The sequence below is a fragment of the Microdochium trichocladiopsis genome, assembly GCF_020744255.1.
Source record: "Microdochium trichocladiopsis strain MPI-CAGE-CH-0230 chromosome Unknown B0I36scaffold_8, whole genome shotgun sequence".
In the NCBI taxonomy this organism is placed as follows: Eukaryota; Fungi; Ascomycota; class Sordariomycetes; order Xylariales; family Microdochiaceae; genus Microdochium; species Microdochium trichocladiopsis.
In genome coordinates this window covers 425,616-446,050 of record NW_025763551.1, presented here as the reverse complement: position 1 = coordinate 446,050, position 20,435 = coordinate 425,616, and the positions used below count along the sequence as shown (strand labels likewise).

Genomic DNA, 20,435 nt, shown 5'->3' with positions numbered 1-20,435 from the left:
TTGTCGCGCAGCAGATATCTTCAGCGAAGAGTAGAAAATGCAAGAAGTCAATTGACGATTACAACAGCTCTAGACGTGACTGCTACAGGCGGCGACTCTAGTCTTATACACCTCGCCCTCTATCTATCGATGCCTCGTGGCATTTCTGGGTTCCTGCTGCAAAGCAGCAGCCACGCGACATCCACAAAAAGTCGGTTACGTAGCCCCGATCTCGGCGGGAACCGTGACTGTCCCTCGCGACGGGCCTGTGATTGGCCAGGACGCCCTTGGCACAACTGGACGGGATCCAGCCAGGAGGGAGGCGGACCCTGGCAAACCCATCGGCTGGAACGAGGGGCAGCGCGCCATGGCACATCCACCCCACTATGGGTCGCGATAAGGGATTCCCTAGGAGCGCATATGCAGTAACGTAACACATTTTAACGACCACACAGGCATTCCTGCTGGGTGTCTCATAACGGTGCCGTCATGGTCTTCACATCATCACCCAAGTCCAGCCAAGGCGTCGAGTCACTGAAACCTCCCGGAATATGGTCAACATTCAGATTTTGTATTCTGTCCTGTCTAAAACGCCTGCCGCTAATGAATGAACGTCTCCAGTCCCTTGCCCCAAGCATGGGGCGTGTTTGATATGATGAGCGTGCTGTTTCACAATCACCAGCTCGGCTCTCCACGGAGTCACCACAGCCGATTTCAGGACAGGCGCGTCCGATTTGCTGTGAAAAAAAGCAGTCGAGTGTCAGCCCAGTCAACACCACGGTGCTGATTGCATGTTTCCCGCTGCCAGCGACATCTGGCGCGCCACCAATCGTGTCTTAATACCTGATCATTACGTCTAGCCAAAAAGCTCAACTGCAATCCAGCCGCAAGGTCTGGCAGTATCGCCATTCTCTGCGTCGCCTGCCGCGTGTTCTGTTCTGCAATAGGTACCCGTCCCCGGATGCCGGATGCCGGTGCAGTGGTGTTGGTGGTCGATCAGGCCGGAGCGTTTTCCCTCACGACCCGCTTGACACGCTTTTCGTATTCCGCCTTGTCTCGCTTGAAAAGATTGTACGCCTCGGCTTGTGCTGGAGATTCGGGGTTCGGGTCGTTGAGGAGGTCTTGAACACCGAGAACGATCTGTTTGATTGTAATGGCCGGCTTCCAGCCCTCGTCCTCGTTCAGGATCGACAGGCAGACAGTGCCGGAAGGGTAGACATTCGGATGGAACAGAGGCGGTGTGAATTTGCCTAATTATGCAGAGAGACGCTCGAGTCAGAATCGCGAATGCACACGTGCGAGGAACAACTTGCGAAGAGGGCGAGGCTTACATTTCGGTGGCTTCGTCGGATATTCTATGAGCATCGCAATCGTGGTTAGCAGGTGAGGCGGGGAGCTCGCAGGACTGCGCGGATCTTACCTTCGGGGAATGTCATTGTCATCTTGAACACGCCTCCTTCCCATATCGTCTTCTCCTTGCCCGGGATGCCGCACTCCCAAATCTTGAGGTCAAGCACACCATCAGCGCCCTTGACTGGCCTCGCCCAGAAGCCGAATGGATGGTCTTTGCGCCATTGCTTCCTATTGCGACAGGTCAGATAGAGGGTTCTGCCAGACAGCGCTGGTTCGAGGTCTCGCGATGCGCATCAAGCCTCCCGTCCCATGTCCTGAGGGCAGCACGACTGCTTACCTCTCCTCGCCGAGGCGTAGAGTGCATAGAGACATGTTGCCAAGACCGATGTGGTTCAGCGCTCCGAGTCGTCGTTACGTTGCCGCGGACTGGCCTATGTGTTCGAAGCGGCGATCGTGGGTGTGTGGCGGCAGGTTGGTTGCGCTGGTGTTGGTTGCGAAAAGTCGTTGCAAGGCACAGCCTTGAGCTCAGGCACGGCACGCAGCCTTCTCCTGGTGGAGGCGGGCAACTGCTTCGGTGCAATATTTGCCCCAGCAAACGACAACAGCTTACGCAGAGAGGGGTGAGAGGGCCGCGAACGGGCGTTTCTACAAGGCACAGAAATCACAGGGAGCCACAGGAACGTTCTGAAACCGAAACGTGCCATACAATATCACAATAAAAGTTGACGAGGTTGTGACGGTGGCGTGAATCGGATGATTGTAGTCGGCAGGGAGCTGATCATCGGCGTGGTTGAGCTGCGCCCCGGCACAGTGTGCCAATTAGCCTGTAGGCACTGTGGAACTCTCAGGGCTCCCTCAAGCTCGAGCGACCGCCTGTACAGCGGCATAAAGGGACACATTTTTTAAGCTGACAACAACAATAGCATGCGGAACAGAGTCTCCAAAGAGTCGACCCAGCGATCTCAAGGCGACTGAGCTCGCAGAGTTTTGGCGCCCACCCCTCCTCTCAGTGGCTCGATTCCAGTCCGCCGTTCGATTCCCTCGTGGCTAAAGGCAGCCATGCGTCACCCTCAGATGTCTTAAAAGTGTGCAACACAGATCATGACTGCCTATCCGTATATTCTACACATAATTGCTGCTGGGGTCTGCAAAGTGAGCCCCGAGAATGAAGAAGGTTTCGTCTTCCTCGATCTGCGACCACATCAGCTAGGTCATTCACGGCAGTTCAGATGCTTGAGGCAGAGACCCCACAGGCCAGGACCAGGCCAGGACAATAGTCCTTCGGGGTCTGGCCAGTCCGGGACCCGGCAGTCTGGCCTCGGCTACATCTCGAGCTTTCTTTCGCCGTGACACCTCATCATCACTGATAACCTTTTCTCCCAGTCTTTGCTTCGCCCACACACTTTTTCCCTTCCACCGTCGTGATACCGAAGGACTGGCTGGCTTTAGATGCCTCTGACGCGAGCACGAGTTATTCCACCCTTTCTCAATTTCACCAGGAGCTTACAGCCCTAGCTCGCTGGGGGCAATCACAAGCTCAAACACACTGGAGAGCTCCCCAAGACAGGCGTGCATGTGGGGATAACAGACCCCGCGAACAGCGTTCCCCATTTCCCCACGGAACCTCGTCTCGTCTTGTCTCGTTTGCGACTGTTAGCTCTACAACAACGCGCGCGCGTCCAAAAGAGCATCGCAAGCTCCTTTGATTTTGTCGCGATGGAGTCCTCCGACGCGCAAAAAGCCCAGGCCGATCCTGTCTTGCCCACCACGCCGACACCAGACGCCGCCGCAGCTGTGCCCACCACAGAAGAGAAGAAGGATGCCGTGCCAGTGCCGGCGAGCACCACTTCTCAGGCCGCCGCAGCGCCAGCGCCGGCGCCGGCGGCAGTAGCCGACGAGGGCAACGACGAGGGCGACGATGTCCCGGATCCCGACGAGGATGACCTAGACGATCTGGACGACATGCTGGACGAGTTTTCGTCTGTCAAGGTCGGTGGATCGCAAAAGCAGCCACCCGCCTCTGGTCCCGGCAGACCAGCTGTAGAGCCAGCGACTGCCGCGGCCCCGAACGCACCCAGCCTGAGTGCCGAGGCGCCTTTGCCTGGTGGTGCTGAAGATCTCTCGGAGGCGGAATTCCAGCGCCAGCTGCAGGAGGGTATGGCCGAGCTCATGAGCGACTTGGAGAACTCGGTATGTTGTTTTCGAGGCGGGGGATGTCTCGACACCTGCCGCGCGCGCGCGCGCCCTGCAAACTGTCTTCAAGACATGCTGACGCCATGTTGCGCACACACACAGCCCGACATGCAGAAACAGTTCGAGAGCATATTCAAGGGTCTCAACGCCGCCGTGGAGCCAGATGAGCCCATCGGCAGCACTGGGCCGAGTGCTGCGTCAGGCAGTAGTGATCCGGCAGGGGAGGCCTCGTTCCAGGAGACGATCCGGCGGACAATGGAGCGCATGCAGGCATCCGGCGACGAGGCCACAGCCGCGGCGTCCAAGGGTGGCGTGGAGGACGACTTCATTGCCGAGATGATGAAGGCCATGAAGGACATGCCCATGGGCGGGGGCGGAGAGGGCGGCGAGGAGGACTTTACCAAGATGCTCATGGGCATGATGGAGCAGCTCACCAACAAGGACATCTTGTACGAGCCCATGAAGGAGCTCCACGACAAGTTTCCGGAGTGGCTGGAGAAGAATCGCGACAAGGTCCCCAAGGACGACCTCGAGCGCTATGAGCAGCAGCAGGTGCTGGTCAAGGAGATGGTCGCCAAGTTTGAGGAGCCAAAGTATTCCGACTCGAATCCCGCCGATCGCGAGTATATCGTGGACCGGATGCAGAAGGTAAACGCGACCAATCCCTGCGCTGGCCATATTCTTCAAACAAGAGCTTCGCTAACACTGCACAAACAGATGCAAGCTGCTGGTTCTCCTCCACCTGATCTTGTGGGAGATATGCCGTCCGCTAAAGAAGTCTTGGACGGTCCAGATGAGTCGTGCGCACCGCAATAGCAGTGCGTCATACATAAACCACAGGATGATGAAGACATCCGGAACGATCACCAGCGGATCTTAATTGGCAATGTCTGTACATAAGGCTGCACTTGTATTGTTCATCTTATGCTTGTACTTCTGCGAAATATCTTCCCTTCCCATGTGTTGTGATAAAATCGAGCTATCATAAGACAGCAACCAAACTCCGACGCAATGCCCTGGGTTACAGGCGGGTATTGAAAGTCAAATAGAACAGAAAATACAAGTTTTCATGAACGCGCTGCCCGCATCACGACATGTCCATCTCACCCGAGCATGCAAATTCTTGGGTGGCCGCATGACTCATTTGTGAGAATGATGGCCATGCGCCGCCATTTCCGCCAGGACCAACCCCGCCCACATGTTCTTCCGAGGCCAAGTCCATAAAGAGATCATCGTACTCGTCGTCGGACAGCATCAATGGCGAGTTTGGCCTTTCACCGCCGGAGCTCTGGCTCTGCGCATGAGAGGTGGCCGTCTCCATTGACATGGGTCGCTCTGGCTCGAGAAGTGAGAGCATGGCGTCAAGCTCGCGCTGTTCTTCGAGGGCCATGGCGTCAGCCATCATCTCATCGGGCTCCATGCTATCCGTGTGTGCAGAATAGTAGCCGTCTCTCGTCGCGGTGGAGTGCTGTCCCGTGGTGAGCTGCTGGAACTCATCGATATCATCTTCGAATAGAATGCCGTCCACATCAGAGTCCTTTTGCTCGCGCCATTTCCTGTCCAAAACGGCCCATTCTAGCCTGAGGACCTGTAGATCGTTATAAGAAGCATACGTTAGCCGCACAGCCCTGGGTCGCCACGACAAACAGGCGCGTAGGACCTACCTCTTGATCACCACCACGCCGCTCCCAGCTCTTGTCGTCCGCGCGCTGGCGCACATTCTTGAGAAACAGTTTCCGCCGACTGTCCTGGGCATTCTCGCGAGACTGCCGCAGAGGATTCGGCTTTGTGCTGCGCGAGGCGTACTTGGAGAAGCGGTTGCTGCTGTTGTTTGATAAGCCAGCGGGGGTGCTGGCCGCAGGTGAGAAAATCGACGAGAACGAGCACTGCGCGGGCGATGACTGGACGTGACCGCGTGGGAGCGCGTTGATGTCTCGTGGCGAGAGTGGGGGTGATGACGATGATCCACCGTGGTGTATGGGACTGCTCTGGGACGCCCGGATCGGGGAGGAGGAGAGAGGTGAGGATATAGCTGGGCGGTGCTGCGAACTGCGATTGAGCGGTGTCGCTGGGAACTGAGAGAAGTCGAGATTGAAGATTGGGGTGTTGCTGGTGGGCTGCTGCGGCGCCATGGTGAGGAGCATGGTGATGGTCACGCGCGCAAAGAGGTGCAGCGATGATCCGTTGTCTCTTTCTGGTGAATACTGGCACGGTGGACGCCGCTTCTGCCTTTGATGTAAGTCCCGTCGCGGCTCTGGTTGCTGTAGTGTATGGTCGTGGTGGAGTGATGGCTCAAGCAAGTCAGAGGCAGACGAGAAGGGTCTTTTAGCAAGTGACGCGACGAGTCGGGGCGACGCGTTAATGGGCTAGCTGCACCTGCCAGCCGCATCCCTGCGCGCGCGAGACACCACCACGGCCCAGCACTCGGGAACAGCCAAACATGCATCCCTCCCTGCAAGCACTTCGTCATAGTTCAGCACGCTGCACTGCACTCACAACTTGGGCCACCTGCGGCTTGCATTTGTATCCTTCGATAAATCTATGGAAAAAAGGATCGACTACGACTAGAACTCGCCTCTTTGGTGCCTGTACAATTTGCGCTAGTGCCGCCCGCAATCTCGGCACAGTAGTCACGACGGATTTCCCCTGTGCCTTGCATCACGCGAGAGCTGTGCGAACAGTGAATCACAAACAACAGTACAGTACCATAGCATGGCATATCTCTCCATACGTGCCATCCGAGAGTAGCTTGCGAGCCTCGGCGCAGCAAAGTGGGAGAGGCGCGTGATGCCAGGCCCATGCCCCCTGGCGGGTCATGCCTATTACGTAGTAGCCCGCGGATCCCCCAAAATCCCCAACGTTTTTATTTTTTTATTTGCCTCGCTCGCCCGGCCCGCGCATCTGGTCCCTTTGAGGAACTTTTCGGAAGCGTCATTGCTCCAGCGGACCCATTGCCTTGCATCCACCGACCTCGACTTGCACTGCATCCACTCCTTCGGCGGACTTCATAACGCCATGTCTCTGCACGATACTCGTCTTTAAGATTCAGCCGTCCGCGCACCCGAGACTCGCCTTCCGCATGCATCAAGTGCAGCCATGAAGGCCCCCTCCGTCGCCCCCCTGGGCCGGTTCGTTGCTGCGGGTCGGTCCCCGTGGACATGCTCGAGCTGCCGGTCACAACTTATCACCAGACCAAAAGCACCGACGTCGGTGACCATCCGCACTACGCCTTTTCAATCACGATCCTATTCCAACGGCAACTTCAGGAGCTCACGAGGATCCGCCAAGTATGGCAAGAGCCGGTCGACACTCTATGCGGCGGCTGCAACTGGTGCCACAGGGGCCGGTCTTCTGGCTTTCACCGACGACATCAAGCACAGTTATGAAGCGACCGAGAGAGCTGGGAGGGTTGCATCTGCCCTCTTCATCTGCATAAACGACTATCGAACCTCACTCAACAAGAGAGACAAGACCGAGGACCCTGGCGCCAAAGACAGTATACTCCGCAGATGCCACAAGCGCTGTGCCGAGCGCACGCTCAAGGTCTTGGAGAAGAATGGCGGCATTTTCATCAAACTCGGGCAACACCTGGTACGTCATGGGCTATCTGACCGCACCTCCACGAGAAGACTTTGACTAACCTGGAAGTCCATGTAGAGTGCCATGACATATCTACTGCCGATCGAATGGACCGACACTTTTATCCCGCTCCAAGACAAGTGCCCAGTCTCGTCATATGAGTCGATTGTCCAGATGTTCCGCGAGGACAGTGGCGAGGAGCTTTCCGACTATTTCTCCTACTTCTCAGAGACACCCGTCGGGGCTGCCTCCCTCGCTCAGGTACATCTGGCCACCATCAAGGAGACTGGACAGAAGGTTGCAGTCAAGGTGCAGCACCCCACGCTAGCACGCTGGGCGCCACTGGACCTTTCCCTCACATCCTTTACATTTTCGACGCTGAAGCGCTTCTTCCCGGAATACGACCTAGAATGGCTATCTTCTGAGATGGAGGTGTCGCTACCACAAGAGCTCGATTTCCAGCTAGAAGCCGCCAACGCGATCCGGACGAAGCAGCATTTTCAACAGCGCAAGGACCTCCCCCTCGTTGTCCCCGAAGTGATCTGGGCCAAGAAACGCATCCTAGTCATGGCCAACGAGTCTGGCCACCGCCTCGACGACCTCGCATACCTCGACCAGAACGGCATCGATCGCGACGAGGTCTCCGCGACGCTAGCCCACATCTTCAACGAGATGATTTTTGGCCGCAACGCTCCGCTCCACTGCGACCCCCACGGGGGCAACATCGCGATCCGCAAGAAGGACCGCGTGGGCCCCGATGGCAAGAACTTTGAAGTCATCCTCTACGACCACGGCCTGTACCGCACGATCCCGGAGAACCTGCAGTCGAGCTATGCCAAGATGTGGCTGGCCGTGATCGACGGCAACATGGAGGACATGAAGCATTACGCGCACGAGGTTGCTGGTGTCACCGAGGAGCAGTTCCCGCTGTTTGCAAGCGCCATCACGGGGCGGGACTTCACGGTGGTCAAATCCTCGATCCTGAAGCCCCGCTCGACCGAGGAGAAGAAGGAGATGGGCGACGCCCTTCAGGAGGGCCTCCTGTCTGACCTTGTCCAGATGCTCGGCCAAGTCCCGCGCATCATCCTGCTCATCCTCAAGACCAACGACCTCACCCGCAGCCTTGACGAGAACCTGCACACCAAGCAGGGCCCCGTGCGGACCTTCCTGATCCTCGCGCGGTACTGCGCCTGGACCGTGTTCCGCGAGCAGGTCGACGAGCTCAGGCAGCGGCCCGGCAGCTTGCTGAGCCCTGGCAACGCGCTGCGGCTCCTTGGCGCGTGGATCGGGTATATGCGCGTCGAGGTCAAGCTGGGCGCTTTCGAGCTGTGGCTGACGCTGAAGCGCATCACCGGCCTGGACGGCGGCAGCTCGTTCGGCAGTGGTGACTTCAGGAGCTCCGTGATCAATCACTGAAAGAGTTTCGGGGGGGTTTTTGCGTCATGTACATAATTTTCTTTTGCGCACGCCATTATGAAACGATGCACCACTATGGAGCGGCACACAAATTACCAACATACGGCAGCCTCGGTCTGACGGGGGGCACGCCGAGCAAGGTCAACAGCACCACGAAAAGCCCAAGATATGGCATCCCTCCCCGCCTAACCAGCGTTCAACCGCGAAACAGGAATATGAGATAGGCTCCACGCGAGGAAGCGACGAAATGAAGAAAGTCACGAGTACAAACGAGAAAGGAAGTTGGCAAGCGGTATCAAAAGCATGTTTGCATCTAAAGCGCCTTTTTTACTTCCGGCATTACACATTACGGCACAGTACAGCACAGCACAGCACAGCACACGAAGGGACGGGCATGACGTGGTTTTCAGGTGGTGGTGTATAGAGAGACAACGATAGAGGTGTATTAGTTCATTGTTGTATTCATAGCATTTGCAAGTCAGCGAATTGACTCGTGCGTTCTGACCACTTAACGACGTGATGCTTGCTGGTGTTTGGCAATTCTGTCCGTCATGAGCTGTGTTCACGTTAGTCAGGAGAGTGCCACAAACACAGAGAAACCGCGTCACATGGTACGGTCCAGGCCATGTTCAGAGGTAATTGTCTATTCAATTCTGTCCGTACGCCTTTGGCTTAGGATCTGCCAGGATAGAAGGCTGTCACCTCCATCTTCTCACGCAGCCCATTCCCCAAAATTGTACATCTTTCCCGTCCCGTCGAAAGTCAAACTAAAATGCAGGTAGTCCCTATGGTACCAGGTATCATTCCTTCCCCCAAAACGCCTCGGAAATAGGATGCGGAAAAAAAAATCAAAAAAAATCTGCTATGCGCGTGTATTGAGAAGCTGAAGAGTGATCAAGTCATGCTCGTTTGTTGCTGGTTGGGCTGCCGCATCATGCTGTCTGTGTCCCTGTCGTTCTATGCGGATCCCTGACTGGGTCAAACGGTACGTGGGGAGAGGACGTGATGCGCGGACAATGGTAAATTATGCCAAACAGAGTAATGGCGAATAGGTGGTCGAAATCGAAAGGAAGTGCTGGAGCGCGCAAAGATTGCAGCGCTCCAGCAAAAGATGCCTCAAAAGGACCAACCACGCCTTCTCATGACCGGCCGCCCCATCTCCAGCCGGAATTCGAGGGTGGAGAGCGGGACATGGGTGTGAGTGCTGGACTGATATGCGACCCGACGCTGCGGTCGCTGTCCATGGAGCGCTTCTCGGGAGACGGCGAGCGGTTGTTGATGTTGTTTGGTGTCGCGTAGGGCCCGGTGCGGCTCAGGGGCTCTGGGGAGGTCTGGCGGCCGACTTGCCAGGACTTGTAGATCTCCTTGCACAGGTGTGCGGACATTGTGTAGGTGGGCGCCATTGTGTGGGTGGTGGTACTGGTGGTGGTGGAGGTGGAGACTGCCGAGTGCTATTGAAATAGCAGGCAACTACGAGACAGGTAGCTGAACAATGAGTGATTGTATCGAGGCGTGCTATAAAGACCGAGGCTGTCTACACGGGTTCTCAAAGAGACGAGTTGGTGTGGTTGGTGGTTTGTGTGGTTGATGGAGGACCCTGGTGGAAGGATACGCTACCCGCAGGTGCACAGGCGTTGGTCAGGGGCGGCGTGGTGTAGATGTTGCCGGTAAGTAGACGTTTGGGGGACGACGAGGATCAGGCCAGCAAAGGGTGTTGTAGAGGGCCGGGCACTATTTGTCTGAGGAAGACCTGGACCAGCTGAGCGTAGAGGAAGCCTGAAATTAGTCGAAGACTAGCATTGAGGGAGGGCACGCGCGCAGGTCGGCCGAGAAGGGCGATCCCGGGCGTCTTATACGAGGCGGCAAGGCGCCCGTCCATCTTTCGATACGTGGAAGTACCAGCGACTTTGGGCGGCCTCGAAACACGCCGGTGGAGTCAGCAGGAATGACGCCTTTTGCGGGTGGGTGGCATTGCCAGCGTCGAGTCATCTGGACTTGAAGCCCCCAAGGTCAGGGCTGGCTTGGGCTTGGCTCAAACCAGGCTGTAAACCTGTCTGCGTCGGGGTCAGGAAGTGGAGGCTGCTAAGCATGCTAAGCCTGCTGGCAGGTAGGGCGCGGTCCGGGGTTCAGGCACCTTCCCAGGCGGCTCACATAACACCAATCACTGCTGCGGTAATCATCTGTAATCACCACTTTTGCGGATTGCCATTGGCCAGCCCCGCCGCTGGGTTCCGTCGGAGGTGTGCCCTGCGACGGTCATGCCACCATCGCAGCCCGTCACATCACACCACCTGGCCCAGCCTGGACGATCCGCGCCTGGCCAGCCCTGCCTACTTTACAGTACTTGCCCTCTTGTGCCCAAGCGGCAGGCAGACGGAAGGAAGAATGCCATCGGGTGGCCCCCCGTTACTTGCCGAAGCAGCCCACTCGGTTGCAACCCGGGCGGCAGTCCCCGCCCTGTAGCGACTCTCGTATGACTATCGGTTCATCGCCCTGCCTGGGTGTCGGCCGAGCCTGGCTATCTCAGGAATCACAGCCGCGAGATGGTCTGGTGGCAACAATTCCCCCCTTTCTGCCCAAGCGCTGCGTCTAGAACAGATTGGGGGAGGTCCCAGTCCCTTGCTCGACAATCTGCCAATGCACCAGTCCGCCTGTCTCTGGAGCACGCGATCGGGCGGGACAATGACAAAGCCTGCAAGCAACGCACCCGCCTGCCTGAGTAAGCAAGCATTTGATGACCGAGCACGCAATTCCTTGAGGAGAACACGACAACACCTGCCGACTTGGAGCAAGAGCAAATCGCGACCACGCCAGTTGTATCCGCTACATTGCAGCATACAGCCAGCGTGTTCATTGGATGGTCTCCATCATCAGGGCACACTTTTGGTCCTCCCCACGGCGATTGGCCTGCGATTGTATGCAGCGTCGTGCTCCACTTTGCGACGTTGCTACGCCCTCTCCCACAACAAGAAGTGGTCGTCAACCACCACCAATTGTAGTGCAGCCCGCAAAGGCCGCCTTTGGTATGGTGGCTGATATTGCGGTAAGGGTCTCAGGACGCTCCGCATGCGCTGTCCCGAAGGCCATTAGGGATGTCAGACTTGTGCCGGACATTCTCTGTTCGGACAATTCTGATGCCATGGCTTTTATCGTGACTTCTGGAGTAGGCACCAAAGACCTCCGCCACAAGCACACCCTACTGAATGCAAATACGGATAGACCATCCGACAAAGAAATTCTAGACTCCAAGCGGAGATTTCCGGGGGTTCATCGACGTTTTCAAAGTACGACAGCGAGAGCACCAATGATGAAGCATCGGCAATAAGCCAATGCCAAGCTTCGTGATTGGCGAAACGTTGCTCTGACTTATATCAACAGCAGGCTACAGCCATCCCCTTCGCCGCACGAGCTACAACTGCCCCGTGCACTAATCCTGGTGTGACGTTTCCCATTGCCGCGTGTGATTTAGCTGCCCTCTGAGCCAAGGTGGGCTTGTCCGACGAGCGGGTTACATTCCGACACAGTTTCCTTCCTCGAGTGAACTCGCCTTGATCCCTAGCATTGTTCTTTCGCTCCTAGATCCATACGCTTGGTCCTCCCAGGCGAGCGCAACGCGGACCTTGGGATTTAATTGACTCTTCCCCTGAAATTGTGCTTTTGCATCAACGGGTAGTTCCGTCCACAGGGTGCTATAGTAACGAGCTCGGGCCTCCGGCTTTGCTTTCACACTGTTCAAGAGGGTTTTTGTTTGCCTGGCGTGTCACATGACCGTGACCTGCGCACGCTCGCCTGCAAATATTAAGACCACACCCTCGTATCGCGCCGTGTCACCACACAATATGGACCACCCGGGCACTAGAGCAACGTGGCTATAGTTTCTGGAACAGTAACAACCGCCGTTCCTCATCTGAAATGTGATTGAAATACTTGGTGATGAGCACACTTATACCCGCAGCGTGTGTGCCTAGCTCGCAATCTCGAAGATTCTCGGTTACTCAGAAGTGCAGCAGACAGGACAGAGATTGCGACCTGATATAGGGGCAGCCATGCCACAACCGATTTATAGCTGCTCACGCGACAGTGCCTTACTCATTTTTTTTATCTACTGAACACGACGAGTGAATGGCAAATCTTGGTTTGGTAAAAAAATAAAAAAAAATAAAAAAAAGAACATGAGCCGTCAGCTATAGCATCCAAGTCCTTAGGAATTGGCCCCCCGAAAAGAAAACCAACTTTACTACAACGAAGCAGTTGTTTCACCAGAAATATGTTGCGTACAGCCAGTGTGATGATATGTATGTACAATTTATATCTATCTCAATCTTGTAACGTAAAAAAATTATATACAGTGTAAGTTATCGTTTGGACCCTCGGAACATAGGGGGAGGAGTCCAACACTATACGATCTTGGAGCCAAGGGGGGGAAATGGCCCCAAGCTCCTGAACTGGTGCGGAGCATGCTGTCCGTTTCGTCTGCTCCCTCTCGACTCTTGACTAGTAAAGAGCATGTGTCCGTAGGGTTATATATATGGATATGTCTGGGTTGTGTGTGTTGCGTCGTATGTATGTATGCATGCTTCTCCTCCGTGATGATCGTACAAGCACGAGTTGCCGCGTGTTTTTCAGCACATGCTTTTGTCGGTCGTGTTGATCGCCCTGGACATTATCTGTCGCGCGTTGCGTCATGTTTTGTCCGAAACAACCAAGGAACGAAAAGTCGGAGGATTCGTCGCTCAGAGGCTTTACACCCGGCCGTCAAGCATCCACCTGGCCGCAGCCGGCCAGAAGAGCACCGCGCTCATGAAGCCAGAGTAACTATAAGAACCAGGCCAAGCCGGTCAGCCTCTGATACCAATCATTAAGGGAGAACGTCGCACAGAAGCAAGAGAATGTAACACTATGGAGACTTGGGACACCAGGGGGGAAAAGGAAGAGGGCGTTCGGGGGTTGGCTTACAGGACCAAGTTCTGTCCCCGGGTGCGGACGATCCGGCCCCAGTCTCCGGGCTGCGAGCCGGTCATGGAGATGGGCTGCGGGTGCGCCTCGAAACTGCGTGCGAACTGCCGCATCGAGGTGTAGAGGGTGCGGCGGGCGACCTTCTGGACGGCAGACATTCTGGTTGGTTTTAGGGTGGTGGTGGGTGGGTTGAGGTATGGTGAGATATGGGAGACGAGGGTTGTTGAGTGGAGCTCTGAGTGCTTGGTGAGGATGAGGATGATGAGAATGATCTCTCTAGAGGATGTGTGTTGTAATATCTGGGTGTGCTGGTGGTGAAGACTGTGTCGTTGTTGTTGCGTATGGCTGAGTGGTGGTGATGGAGAGGCAAGGCTGGGATACAAGACAACATGGTACGATGCTCTGGACTTCTTTATATAGTTCTACAAACATACGATGCGGCTCACGACTTCATCTCGACGATCAACCCTGTCCAAGGTTACTGGCCGGAACAAGAATGTCGGGGGAGAGTCCAGGGGATCTGCGTAATCGACGAAGGCTCCATTGGCCCGGATCCTTCGCTGCACGAAAGCAGACGAGAGGTTCTGTGGTGCCCGAGAGCACGTGTGCGGATGACCAAGAACGACACAGATCAGGCCACGAGCAAAGCCCGGGACACAAGGGCCAGAAGTGGTGGTGTGACCTTGTGTTTCTGTGACAGCATCCGTGATGCATGGCTGGCCGTTTGTGTCGGCGGGTCACCAGCTCCGGCTGGGTCCGCCCTACGCACAGCGGCCGTGGGCGGAAGCGCGCCGGCGGAGACCGGGGCCTCAGGGACACCTGCGCTGAGCTGTCAAGGCCCAGAGGACCGGACACAAGGCGCGGAAAGACTCGCGACTGTCGGAGGGCGGATGTTCCAGCCGAGTGCCCTGGTGCTGGCTGACCTCACCTGCGAAAAAGAGTCTGCAGGGCTGCAGGGCGTCAGCGTCGTACGACGTGGTGCCACTCCGGGGGAAGGTAAGCCCTCGCGCCGACGGCACCGCTTCTCGGTGCATCGCCTTCTGCATTGAAATACACCAGAGACCCCGTTCCACATGCTCACGAGGCGGCGTCTTGTACACGGAGCGAATCTCCACGGTTCCCAGTGGCTGCCAGCTTTTCAGGGCCTTTGGACCTAGGACGGGACTTTGCGTGTCGCGATGCCCCCTGGTTTGACATCGGCTTTTATGCTTAGCTTGCCAGCACTTCGGCCCGCGACGACCCACCACGTGGCCCGGCAATTGTTGTGTCGAGCGGGCAACCACTCCATGATCAAGCTTCTCTTCTTATTTGGTCGCTAACCATATGGCTGTCGCTACTACAGTTCAGGGAGCGTCTCGCAAGACTCGCAGTGGCAGGAGCGAAAGTTGGAGTCGAGCGGTGATGGTTCATCAATGTCGAGCCACGCCAACTCCGGTCATATGAGAGTCGCGTCCAGATGAAGCGATCCGCACCCGTTTCGGCAATCGACGCCTCCAGACTGAGCCGTTGTCGGTTGGGTTTGCACGGCCTGTTCCCGCGGGCCATCGCGTAGCTATTTGGCTCCGGAAAGTTGCAAGGGACGAGATGGACAGCGCAATCCGTCAGTTCAAAGTCGGCTGCTTATCGTGTGGATAGCACAGGCATTATCTAGGACCCAGGATGACAAGGGCCCAGCCCATCATGCATTAGTGACTCTCCGCCAAGAGGCAGATTTGATAATCAGTTGGCCGCCCTCCCGCCGCGTTTGTGCGTGAGGAGGACCGTCGTGACGACGGGCGTTGTGTGCGAGATGACAGGCAACATGGCCAAAGTGAGCTGGGTGAGTTTGGAGAGGGCTGGCTGGCCGCGAAGGTAGGCCGCCTGCCTCTGGCCAGCAAATCAGTAGGCTGATTTGATTGCTGGCCTTGCTGTCAAAGTGGGCCGGGACCCTGCAAAGGGCCATTCCCGCAACTGCCATCTGCTGCTGCATCGACTCGGGCGGTTCCTGACGCGTGCCGCAATTGCTCCCAGCCCAGTAAACACTTTGCGCCGCTCCTCCTCCACGCCGGGCAACCCATCGCCTCGCCTCGCCTCGCCACGCGCCCGCCTGCTTGTCTGCCTGCCTCAAGGTGTCTTTGCCTGCTGTTCGTCTCGAGCCGCGCCCGCCATCGCCCTCTCTAGAGCTGGCCCTCGACGACGACCAGCGCGGCCTGCGACCCGAGACACCACTGGCCGCAACATCGCCTGCGCCGCCGCGCCGCGCCTGGCCCTCCCCTGGCTCGCCCGCTCTCTGCACACGCTACCACGCTCCAGATCGCCATCCACCCTTCTCCGCCGGGCTCTCTTGGTCGTGATCCAGCGACTATAGTGCCCGTCGCACCTCCCAGCCACATCAACCTCACCACCGCCGCTTCACCTTTGCCCCCCTGCGCCGGCCCTTTGCGCACCAATTCCTGACAGGTAAGGTCTCCCCGTCTCTGCTCTCATACATGGGCCCAACCCTCACCTGCGCTTCATGCGCCTTCCCGTCCACACGCGCCCTCTCAACGCCTGGTCTGTGATGAACCACTGGTAAAAGGTCGGACCGCAAGTGCGGGAGCCCCAGGTTTCTCATGTCTCTGCCCGCCCGCCTGCAAGCAGTTCCCACCTCTCCTCTCGTCTCGACGAGGCGTCTTCCGGTCCACATTCCGGAGCAGCACGCGCATAGTTGTGTGGCTCTCGTGGACCACGAGGCGGACATGATATCAGAGGGTTGAGCACATCGCCCTCTTTGTGCCACTATTTGGAGTCCTGGCCCGCCCTGCCTCTAGGCGACCTGGGGCCAAAGGCTGTGGCGGACACTTTGTTCCAATGGGCCTCTTGCTGGCACGGGCTAGGCAATGCGAAGCCGTCGCTCTCTGCGGGTTGACGATATTCAAAAAGACAAAACTGAAAAGATCTGAGACCATTTCGGGCGCCTCTCCCTATGCACCGCCAACCCCTTTCATACCCTATCACACACACACAGCTCGCAAACTCTCTGTCTGGTGCTTGGTTCTCCCGATGCGCCAGACTGGCTTCCGGGTACCCACTTTTCCGGACTGATCTCCTTTTCCTATACGTCGCCGAGTCACGCGCTCACTAACCCTTAACCACAGTATACTCGGCCAGCCTCAACTTCGCGACTATAGCGAAATCTGGTCATACCTTCACCACTCCACGCGCTCCCACCCCTGGTGCGCGCGTCACGACGACGGCACGTAGCCTGCAGTGGCGTGGTAAAATCGCCATTCAGCGGTCTGCTGCAGTAGGAACGCCCGTCCACCCGCCTGTCTAGGACCATTACGTCTTTTCATCTTCGCCCTCACGCGCCAGCTGTGGGGGCAGCCACCGCGTCGCAGTCCCATTTCATCGCATCTCATTTCATCGCATTGCATCTCATCTCACCGCGTCGCATCAAAGTCTCGCATCTTCTCCGTCATTGTCCTCCTCACATCGCTCTTGTAGAGATTGAGGCCAGGGGTAAGCCGCGCGGGCTCGGCGCGTCTGCAAGGTGTCGTTCTTACTCTCCGTGGCCTTCATGAGGGCTGGCGACAATGCTTCAGCTCCAGCTCACGTTGGCCTCTCGGATTCCCGCGCGCGTCCAGTGCTTGACGGCACTGCGTTCGCTCAAACCATGATGGTGGCTTCCGATCCTTCGTTGGGCGCTCCACAGCACAGGCAAGGTCAGCTGTTTCACCATCACGGCTCGATCAACCTTGGTGAGCAGTGCCGCCATGAGGGCTGCAATGCACGGCTTCAGCATGGAAACTTCTGCATGCAGCACACTCAGTTCGACTCTCAGAAGATGCGCCAGGCCCATCTGCCCGCGCACGCAGACTTGGGTGATCGTGGTTCCCACAGCAGGTCGCCCTTAGCCAGAAATGTTCCGATCGCGCCTCTCCATCGACCCCCGGCCACAAATGGAACTCACGTTCCATCAGGAGCTCCGGGCAATTCATCCTCGAGCTCCCCATCAGCCCCAAGCAAGAAAATGCTTCCGGATAAGATGGTGGCCCGCAAGAGTGTCTTCAACCTACCATCCAATGCTGGGAAAGTCGGTGCGCACAGTTCGCTTGATACTTCTCGAACTGGAAACGAGAAGCGACCTATCAAGCGGCAGCGCACCTCGGACGACGATGCCTGGAAGCGAACACCCTATACTATCTCAATTTCCGGGGACGAGTCGGCCGGTGGCTTCGGTGTTAATGGACATGTCTTTGACGGTCCACCGGACCAAGCAAGAATTCGTGAGAGCGTCTTGCGCGATCCCTCGACCGCTGGGGTCTCAGCGCCCTCATCTCAGGAATGGCGTCCTCAAGGACCAGAGACGATGGATCGTCAGCGACCCGTCACATATTCACCCTCAGCAGCGCATTCGACGCTGGTGGAGAGGAACGTAGTGTTCACCAGTTCTGGCGAGACATCTGTGCCGACATCAGCGCCTTCGCCACCAGAACCGCTGGTCAACGGAGTCCAAAAGCCCTCGCACCCACCCCGGCAGAATCCAATGTCTCAGCATGTGCACTCCCCACAAACGATAGCGCATGCGCCGGATCTGAATCAGTCCAACAGCGCTCTTGAGACTCTGGCCAAGTACAAAGAGAACAAGCACAACTTCAGCCAGGCCGAAATCAACGAGATGATACGGATGGCGCAATCGCGCCAGTTGCCTCGCTTCCATGGTCCAATTGGCCCAATTCGAGGGACGAACGGTGACTACTTGGGGCCCGCGGCCACAGACGTGGTGACGAACGGACAAGCTCGAGCACAGGAGATTAAGTCGTCGCATACGTCGCCAATACGCCCTGCCTGGCGTCCCTCAATGCCGTCCATGAATGCGACCCAGGGCTGGCGGCCCGGATTTGCCATGATTGACCTCACCCAAAACGGCGAGGATCCCGAGATGCCCGTTGCGAACGGACTGTCACCAGTCGATAGAGGTCCTTCGCAGGCGGCCAGGTCATCTACCACGTCCAATGGCGACATCGTGCACGTGGATGGACCCAAAGGTGTCGCCGCGCAGGATAACAGGCCCCCTGTTTCAGCACCGTCACGACAACCCGAACCCTCCGAAAAAATGCTGGTCAATGTGACGGATGCGCCAACTATTCCTATGCCAAGTGTGGTCCAGTCTCCTTCCAAGGCAGGCGCTTCTGGAGGGCACGAGGATGTCGCGCCGAAGCTGCGCCGTCCTGGGTCCACGGACAACAACGACGTCCAAACGCTGGCAGCATCATCCAGCAAGTCACCACGAAGTCCGAGGACGGTCTCCCTTCGCATCGGGAATGCTACAGAGGCCAGGCAACGACGAGAGAGGCAACTTGAAGCCGCAAGGAGAGCCGAGGATGCCTTGCGGCAAAGCACGGCGCAAATTCTGGCCGGTCCAGCCTCCGTCCCTGCAAGCGGTGACACTCTGCGCGTGAATGGAGTGGTCAATGGTGTCGACGACGACCACGTCATGCCAGACGCTACTGTGCCGTCACTGTCAGCGGCAATAGTCAAGCCGCCAGAAGGACTTCCCGAGCCTGAGAAGAGGCGGCTCGAGTTGGTGAGTAGGCACGACCCCGACCAGATGGACGCCTTTATCTATGGCGACCTGAATGCGCCATGCCGTCCGCTTTCGCGATTGTTCCACATTGTCTCAGAGGAGCATCCACCACGACCAACCCGCGCAGCCCAACATTTCGCGCACATCGATCCACGCCTGCATTGGAGCCGGCCCCGCTCTCGGGGTTGGTATGAAGGCATGCAGGCAAAGATTCGGGACCGCGGCAACAAGAAGAAAGGACTGGGGCAGGCCGCAAGTCGGCAAGCCAAAAGAAAGCATGAAGATGCTGTCGACCGTGGCGCGACTGGTGGGCAACCGATGGTGCAACAGGTTCAGCGGCCGGAAAGGGTGATGGCCGATCCATTGTGGACGGCAGCATCGAAGGAGCTCGATGACATGGCGACCCAGTACCATGCAGATGAAAGGGTCAAGGCATCAGGGGTTTTACCAGAAGCAAGGACCAGCAAGCCAGGAAAGCCAACGAAAGGGGCGGCCGTGAACGGTGATGGGCCAGTCACGAGACGCAGCGAGCGGCAAAATACTCGGCAGCACGATGTCGGGACTGCCAGCCCGGCACACAGTGAAAAAGCAGCAAAGACGACCCCGGCCCGGAGGATCCTTAGGACGAAGACAGCCAGCCGACCGCCTGTAACCGTTGAAGACGCAGACGAGAGCGAAAGCAGTGATAACGACGAGGACAGTACATGGGGAGAGGGCAGCGGTCATCGGCTGCGCCGCCGTGGCGCCAGCAGAGATGATCATAATCGGATGGATGTGGAGACTACTCCGACAAGGTTGAGAAGTGGTCGATGAGCAGCACTACGACAGATAATGTTTTCTTTCGAGCATATTCGGCGGAGTACAGCGGGATGCATTCTCTTTTTTTTTTCCTTGTCTTTTCATTTTCAATCACTTTGATTGAAGAGTTGCGTGGAACTGTGCGTGAAGTGTTGCCGGAGGGACGAGTCGGTGCCAGTGACGGCACCGCACCTTTGCACAGAAAGAATGATGGGCGCCGGGGCATGGGGTTCCGGTTTCTGGGCGGACACAAAAAGGCTATGGGCAATGACCGGGACAGCATCGCCACTATGCAGGAAAGAACTGTGCATGCTGGCCAGTATGACGGTTCTGGGCAATGTTGGGAATCTCGGGGTTGCAGGCCGCCATATATACATCTACATAAACGTATAATTTCAGAAGAATCTACATGCCTGAGGCTGGCGTTTTGATACCAAGACAACTTTGCAACGTGCATTGCGTGGGACGACTAGTTACTTGCAAGTTTCCTTTTATGGCGGGGGCGGCGGCCAAGCGCGAGGAACAAAGAACAGCAAATGTATGGCACGTGCTCCACAAAGACAAAAGCCAGAGGCAGAATCAAATGTTCAGTGGGCGTAAGAGAATAAAACGT

At 57.0% G+C, this 20,435-nt stretch overlaps 8 protein-coding genes across 8 annotated transcripts; 3 read left to right on the top strand and 5 right to left on the bottom strand.

The window, feature by feature from the left end:
- Positions 1-975: 975 nt before the first annotated feature.
- B0I36DRAFT_351761 (ubiquitin-conjugating enzyme/RWD-like protein) lies at positions 976-1,704 on the bottom strand (the record flags this gene model as incomplete). Its single annotated transcript, XM_046157042.1, has 3 exons — positions 976-1,229; positions 1,400-1,560; positions 1,670-1,704. The coding sequence occupies 3 exons, from the start codon at positions 1,702-1,704 to the stop codon at positions 976-978; spliced, it is 450 nt and encodes a 149-aa protein (XP_046009015.1).
- B0I36DRAFT_329153 (uncharacterized protein) lies at positions 1,540-2,112 on the bottom strand. Its single transcript, XM_046154686.1, has one exon. It carries the CDS (start codon positions 2,034-2,036, stop codon positions 1,764-1,766), a length of 273 nt encoding a protein of 90 aa, XP_046009014.1. The 5' UTR covers positions 2,037-2,112; the 3' UTR covers positions 1,540-1,763.
- Positions 2,113-2,865: 753 nt separating this feature from the next.
- B0I36DRAFT_149176 (Pex19 protein family-domain-containing protein) lies at positions 2,866-4,477 on the top strand. Its single transcript, XM_046148487.1, has 2 exons — positions 2,866-4,173; positions 4,243-4,477. Exons 1-2 carry the CDS (start codon positions 3,049-3,051, stop codon positions 4,339-4,341), a joined length of 1,224 nt encoding a protein of 407 aa, XP_046009013.1. The 5' UTR covers positions 2,866-3,048; the 3' UTR covers positions 4,342-4,477.
- A 135-nt stretch (positions 4,478-4,612) lies between these two features.
- On the bottom strand, positions 4,613-5,657 carry B0I36DRAFT_351759 (uncharacterized protein; the record flags this gene model as incomplete). The annotated part of the gene is made up of 2 exons (XM_046157041.1): positions 4,613-5,113; positions 5,190-5,657. The coding sequence occupies 2 exons, from the start codon at positions 5,655-5,657 to the stop codon at positions 4,613-4,615; spliced, it is 969 nt and encodes a 322-aa protein (XP_046009012.1).
- Positions 5,658-6,621: 964 nt separating this feature from the next.
- Positions 6,622-8,520, top strand: B0I36DRAFT_249020 (ABC1 family-domain-containing protein; the record flags this gene model as incomplete). Its single annotated transcript, XM_046150437.1, has 2 exons — positions 6,622-7,116; positions 7,183-8,520. The coding sequence occupies 2 exons, from the start codon at positions 6,622-6,624 to the stop codon at positions 8,518-8,520; spliced, it is 1,833 nt and encodes a 610-aa protein (XP_046009011.1).
- A 508-nt stretch (positions 8,521-9,028) lies between these two features.
- On the bottom strand, positions 9,029-9,923 carry B0I36DRAFT_365456 (uncharacterized protein; the record flags this gene model as incomplete). The annotated part of the gene is made up of 2 exons (XM_046159137.1): positions 9,029-9,076; positions 9,747-9,923. 2 exons carry the CDS (start codon positions 9,921-9,923, stop codon positions 9,029-9,031), a joined length of 225 nt encoding a protein of 74 aa, XP_046009010.1.
- A 3,339-nt stretch (positions 9,924-13,262) lies between these two features.
- On the bottom strand, positions 13,263-13,634 carry B0I36DRAFT_365455 (uncharacterized protein; the record flags this gene model as incomplete). Its single annotated transcript, XM_046159136.1, has 2 exons — positions 13,263-13,335; positions 13,477-13,634. The coding sequence occupies 2 exons, from the start codon at positions 13,632-13,634 to the stop codon at positions 13,263-13,265; spliced, it is 231 nt and encodes a 76-aa protein (XP_046009009.1).
- Positions 13,635-15,277: 1,643 nt separating this feature from the next.
- B0I36DRAFT_351757 (uncharacterized protein) lies at positions 15,278-19,419 on the top strand (the record flags this gene model as incomplete). Its single annotated transcript, XM_046157040.1, has 7 exons — positions 15,278-15,327; positions 15,824-15,915; positions 16,626-16,712; positions 16,942-16,956; positions 17,046-19,024; positions 19,152-19,212; positions 19,355-19,419. The coding sequence occupies 7 exons, from the start codon at positions 15,278-15,280 to the stop codon at positions 19,417-19,419; spliced, it is 2,349 nt and encodes a 782-aa protein (XP_046009008.1).
- Between the last annotated feature and the right edge of the window lie 1,016 nt (positions 19,420-20,435).